Raw genomic sequence first — 6,852 nt, 5'->3', positions numbered from 1 at the left:
TGCTCTGTTCCTCCCCTTCTTCCACTGTCCCCAAGCCATCTCCTAATAGAACAGAGGCTAGGGGACAAGCTGCACGTGTTCAGTTTGGTGTGTATTTTTTTTTCTTTGGGGAGAGATGCATGTGATCAGCACAGGGCAAATCAGCACTGTCCAGACAGAGGGTCAGGGGTCCTGCAGCATTATATAGGACAGCCAAATCAGAATGCAAACTCCTCCTACAAGCTTTAACCACACACTGATCGAAGTCACAAGACTGCTCTAACTGCTGATGAAAAAAAAAGTATTTAGCAGTTTATATTTACTAAAACAAATGCATTTCCATGTTCTGTGTGAGACCAGACATAGTAAATACAGGGTCCTGGGTTTAGTAACACTTTAAAAGACATAACTTTGCTCAGGAATTTAGTGTAAAGTGGCACGACTAGACATTCTCTACGCCATTTTCTATAAACCAACAACAAAATAAACTGCAATTTCAGAAAGTATCAACTATTAATGTGAAAACATTGCTTTAGAGTGAACAATATTAACCAACACCATTTGTTAATATTTTTTTACAGCTTTTACTGCACTGTAGTATATCACGAAGGATAAAATGGTATGAAATAAAATAAACAAAGTTTTATAAAAACAGAGCACATTTTTTATTAATCAATTCACAGTGAACTAGTTTCATTTACTTCATACAGTATAACTTTCCAGATACAATCAAAATAATTACAAAGCAAGTCAGAGAAATATGGTGAAGTCAGGACTGACAGTTTCACTCTGTTGTAGAAAATAGCCTTTTCTTTAACTTTATACATAAACATATATACCAATTAGGCTGTAGTGCTGAAAGGATAATCTGCAGGTGTTAAATTTGTCAAGGCATACTTAAAACCCCTTTGCATCAGAGAAGTACACAGTAGGCCTCAACATCTATGCATCTTCCTAACACAAATCAGTCAGGGTAATAAGGTCATGACATGACACAGGCTTTATAAAATGAGGCACACCGCTGTGGAATGAAAGACCTTTCTGTATCCTTTGTCTACTTATATGCATGCTACTAAGAAATTACCCTGCAGTATTTTAGGTTCTCACTGCTTAGCAATATATAACAGACAAAACGATTAGCTTTTTAAATACACCATCAACCAAATCTACATCCTACCCATTCTTGGAGCACAATATTACCCCCATAGGATAAGTTTCCTATCAGCATCATACACACAAACACTCACCCCCTCATCCGTTCCCCCAAAAGAACAGGTGACCCAAATGCACACCCATACAACACACACTCACATCAACTCCAATACCTGCCCCATCTATGTTCTACAACCAAACGCTCAATTCCTAAGGCATTAGCCTCTGACCTGCCAGCTCACAAACCATGGTGGTTCTCCTACATGTATTCTGGAATTATTATTATTAGACTTCCAGAACATTCTTTAATTAATGCATCCTAAAGGGAACCTGCACTTAGAAATACATAGAAGTTGCCACCATGACCTTCTCCTGAAAATACAAGTTGCCTTTTTATCTCTGGTTTCCAAACTTTCCGAGTCACTGAACCAGCATAAGTATTCAGATAAGAAAGTCAGAATTCCTAATCTGCACCATTTTGGGTAGTGGCTCAAAGTATTAAGGCCAAAGGACTACCAGAGGTAGCCAGAGAAATAGTATTTTCAGAAGGAGGCGTATATAACTTAATGAGCGCCCCCCCCTTTTTTTTTTTTAAATTTATGAAATATGAAATTATTGAATGAGGGGAAAAAGGCTTAAAATAGGAAAATGCATGTTTGATATGATTGATGAAAATGTAACCACCCAAAACCCACAGACCCAACACATACATACACACACTAACTACCATCCTTTCAACATTAAACATGATCAAAAAGTTAAACACAAGTCAACATCTGTATCTGCAGACCACACAATCTATGCCAACATCCACACGCACAAAAACAGATAATACAATTGCCAAGCTTTCTTTCTTAGGCAGGCCATACACGGTGCAAACTTCTCGATTCCCCCATCAACACACACAGTGTCTACAGGGAGACCCCCCCCCCCACTCGTCAAGCTATGGTCTTCTCCCGGCGGTGGGACAGGGGAAGCCGTCCCCGCTGGGAGAAGACAGCAATTAATGCTAGCAGCTATACCAGCTGCTAGCAATCGCATGTAAAATCCAGCAGGGTGGTTGTACCCAAGTTAATCAAATCAACTTGGTCAGTTCAGCAGAAACCAGCTGAGATTTGAACCATGTATAGGCAGGCTAAATGTACCAAGATCTGCACCGTCTATGGCCGGCATTACACACCAACCATTCTCCCCATATTCTCCAACACACACTTTCTAAATAAATCACCCATTATGAACGGAGTAAGCAACACAAAAAACTAAACTAAAAATGTAACCAGAGAATTGGGTCTGGTCTAATAAAACTAGCTCACATGCATGTAATAAAAAGTAAACCAGAATACAAATACTGTATTGAAAAGACTACCAGTAGGACTAGGTCTAGTGCAATAACATGGCAACTGTAAATTCATACAGACTGGAGGACATATGCCAAAAAAATTATTTTGCTGATATTCTATGGGCAACTGCTCCAGTTTATATACATCAGACCCATCCTTTCAAATCAATTTATTTTCATACAAATAGTTAAAATAAGCCCAAATGACCAGCTGAAAAGGTCATATTTGTAGATGATAGAATGCCAGCATATTCTTGCACTGTACCCAGTGTCACTGGCCAAGTAGATATAAATCTGTATATATATATATATACACACACATACATATACATACACACACACACACACATATATATATATATATATATATATATATATATATATATATATATATATATATACATATACATACATATACACACATACATACATACATACGCACATATACATACACACACACACACATCTCACAAAATATACAAAAGATATCCATACACACGCTTAGATATATAAATCAAAAAAGTTAAGTGTATTTCGGCTTGCTTTACACTTATGCGTTGCAGTAACGGATGGTAAAATGTAAGTGGTTACCACAATGAACAATATGATGCGTTTAGAATAGCAACCAAACGCACAAGTAGAACAGCCTGCAATGCACCTGCGCTGCAGCACACCAGAACACATAAGCCTTGCATTATGATGGGCTGCATTACAAAATGCTGCAGGGATGTTTTTTTTTCTTCCGTTGCCACGCGTTTGCACATCAAAGTGAGTGCAGTAACGCACTGCAAAGGAATGTACAAGTTTAAAGCATCCCCTATATTAGTTTTTTATTTTTAGTTCAACCAGCGAGTTGCACAATAAAAAAAAACAAAAAAAAACAAACAAAAAAAACCAAAAACAAACAAAAAAAAAAAAAAAACACAAAAGTTGATTTCCCCTCCAAACATTCAAAGTGGATGGGGGAATCCTGATGTGCCTTTGTATTCTGACAGCGGGGAGACTTCCACACCAGTGACACTGATTGATCGGGAGAAAACTGGCAGGGCGGTATATTGACTTCTGTACAACCACCCTGCTTATACATAGATTGAAATTCAGTCAGTCCGCGCTGAATCGCCTGCATTTTGATCCATGTATGGTCAGCTTGAAGGAACCCTTTCACAACGTTGATTCCCACAGCCTATTTTTCTTTATACACATCATGACAAAAAAAAAAAAAAAAACCCCACACAGCAGGAAGCTGCAGGAATCGATTTTGTTGATGCTTTGCTATTTGGCAGGACCCATAAAAATACTTTTATATTTCAACAGAGATACATTTATGTACACTGAAATCCCCCCAAAAAATAAAAAAAATAATAATATATATTATACAGTTTTATACACACGAGTTCAAGCTGAAATACATGGCTACAACAGGAACTTTTACTGTAATTTTCTGCCTTCTATCTTCCTATGCCTAGCTGTCCTAAAATCTAGGTGGCAGATGACATTTTGCCAACAGTAGAAAAAAAAAAAAAAAATATGGAAATTTAAAAAAAACAAAAAAAAAAAAAGAACATGGATGTAAAGCTTCTGTCAAAACGGAGTAAATTAAAATGAGAATTTGTCAGAGACTAGTGTAATTGAAGATCCAAATCTAGAATTGTAAACCTTATTTAGACACAATGCAAATAAATAACAGAATGCATAGCATGCACAAGTGATGGCTGAACATTCAGGTATACAGTATATATGGGAGTATGTATTTATACACACATACCTATATACACAAACACACATAAAACCACAAGCAGACTCTTCAGTAGTGGGAAGCATTCTGTATTAAAAATGGAATAGTGAATAGCTCAGTGCAGAGGGAATGGAACAGGTCCTTATGTCCACAAATTTCAGTCTGTAGCCGATATGCTCCTTATGGAGTCAGCCCACTAGATACGTGGATGATGGCAAAATCACTTGATAAAGGCGATTTCTGGAATCTTTCCCTCAGCCTGTAAAACATCAAATTGCAGATTAACAGTGTAAGACTGTCAGGGCTGGATTCAAAAAGCTATATACAAGTTTTTACCTTTAGCCTCATAAAAATCTGTACAGACTGTTCCCAGTCCCATCCATTGTCCTGTAGACACCTAGAAAAGGAAAATATGGGTAAGTAGACTTGTACTTTAAGGAAATTGTAAGGGCTAGTTTACACTTGCTTCAAAACAAGGCTTCAGACACTCTTTGTTAAAGTTCTATGAATGCCAGTCAAAGCCCCTGTCACTATATCAAATGGTTAGCTTATAGTCCTGTTTATACCTTGCGTTTGCTTTGGCTTCGCTTCATGTTGCTTCAGTTGTGCTTCAAAGCCTCTATAGAAGTCTATAACAAAGCTTTCATAAAGCATCTGCGGCTTTTGAGAGGCTTTAATTCAGCTTTAGCTTTGGAGAATTTGCAGGTATGAGATATCCAGACACACACATGGCATCTGTCAAGCTTCAAAAGAGCATCATGGAAGCATCACTGAAGCGCATCATAAAAGCACGTTGAAGAAGTAGGAGCTTTAATGTGTGTTGAAGCCAAAGCAAGTGTAAATAGATCTAATTTATATACAACAAAAACGTTTTTCAAAGGAATGAATCCCGACAGGTTTTTTTGCTATCTGCATTCCACTGGAATTGCCAAGAAACGGAATTTCCAGTATGTACAATTTTCTCTCATTTATTAAAGGACACAGGATGCTAAGACAATTGGGATGCCCCCAAAAGCAGTCCAACTGAAGAGCGAGCAACAGTAACAAAATGCTAACAGGCAAACATAACAATACAAGTTAACTTGGGGCTACATTCAGCTCACACAACTGTCTGAAGGACCTTGACCCCAAAACTAGCATCAGATTAGGCCTGAACATCCACACATGGTATAACATTTGAATGGAAAACAAGTGCCTGATGCGGAAAAGCCTAAGGAGGTGCACAGATCTAATAGATTGAACTCTAATCCCCTCCACAAGGGGATTAGAAGCTAATTCCAGCAGGAGCTCCAGAGTATAAAAGAAAAGAGACGCACCTCGAAGTGTAGCAATATGGTTACATTTAATGAAATTACAACATTTAGCAACTCACATAGCTGATGATTAAAACAGGCACATCTAAGTATGCAGGCATCCGGGGTAAAGCTGTCCACATAGACCGCCCTCTGCACCCGCCAGTTCTCACCGCTGTCAGTCTGCAATCGTGACCGGGAAGACTACCCTGCAGTAGAGCGATCTGAAAGAGTCTTGAAGCGCAGCGTTGAAGGGATGACGTTGATGGCTGTGCAGAGGATGGTCTATGTGGTCAGCTTTACCTCGGATGCCTGCATACTTAGGATGTGCCTGTTTTAATCATCAACCATATGAGTTGCTAAATGTTGTACCTTCATTAAATGTAACCATATTGCTACAATTAGAGGCATGAGATATCCAGACACACACATGGCATCTGTCAAGCTTCAAAAGAGCATCACGGAAGCATCACTGAAGCGCATCATAAAAGCACGTTGAAGCAGTAGGAGCTTTAATGTGTGTTGAAGCCAAAGCAAGTGTAAATAGATCTAATTTATATACAACAAAAACGTTGTTTTTCAAAGGAATGAATCCCGACAGGTTTTTTTGCTATCTGCATTCCACTGGAATTGCCAAGAAACGGAATTTCCAGTATGTACAATTTTCTCTCATTTATTAAAGGACACAGTACTAAGACAATTGGGATGCCCCCAAAAGCAGTCCAACTGAAGAGCGAGCAACAGTAACAAAATGCTAACAGGCAAACATAACAATACAAGCTAACTGGGGGCTACATTCAGCTCAAACAACTGTCTGAAGGACCTTGACCCCAAAACTAGCATCAGATTAGGCCTGAACATCCACACATGGTATAACATTTGAATGGAAAACAAGTGCCTGATGCGGAAAAGCCTAAGGAGGTGCACAGATCTAATAGATTGAACTTTAATTGGAAACTGTGGAACTACATCCTACAAGACTACATGCATGAATAATGATCTAAGTTACCAAGAAATGATTACCCTTTACATGGACCATTATTATATTATTATTATACAGGATTTATATAGCGCCAACAGTTTACGCAGCGCTTTACAATATATCAGGGATAACAGAAAAGGTTGGTCTTTCAAATGGAAGTAGTGACTGCAAGATAAACCCCTACAGCACAAGGGAAGGGAAATCTTCTGATGTATTGAAAAAAGATAGAGAGGCAGGAGGACAATGTCCTGATTGAGAAGGATGAAGCTACCTTTGGAGGCACAGAGCCTTCTTTACAAGCCAACACTGCTAGTTAGAAGGAAAACTTGGTCTCTTCCTTGGTGAACACTCTGGGTGCAGAAGATAGACCAAA

At 38.6% G+C, this 6,852-nt stretch overlaps 1 protein-coding gene across 1 annotated transcript in view; it reads right to left on the bottom strand.

Annotated features, from left to right (window-relative positions):
• Positions 1-620: 620 nt before the first annotated feature.
• Positions 621-6,852, bottom strand: part of NXF1 (nuclear RNA export factor 1) — a gene marked incomplete in the record, with an annotated part of 77,592 nt that continues 71,360 nt past the window's right edge. The window contains 2 exon segments of the mRNA XM_073605320.1: positions 621-4,464; positions 4,542-4,602. Of these exon segments, the coding sequence (XP_073461421.1) occupies positions 4,426-4,464; positions 4,542-4,602 (100 nt within the window).

This window comes from Aquarana catesbeiana, linkage group LG11, assembly GCF_042186555.1.
Source record: "Aquarana catesbeiana isolate 2022-GZ linkage group LG11, ASM4218655v1, whole genome shotgun sequence".
NCBI lineage: Eukaryota > Metazoa > Chordata > Amphibia > Anura > Ranidae > Aquarana > Aquarana catesbeiana.
Note: the sequence above shows the minus strand (reverse complement) of the source record. Positions and strands in the feature narration are given on the sequence as shown.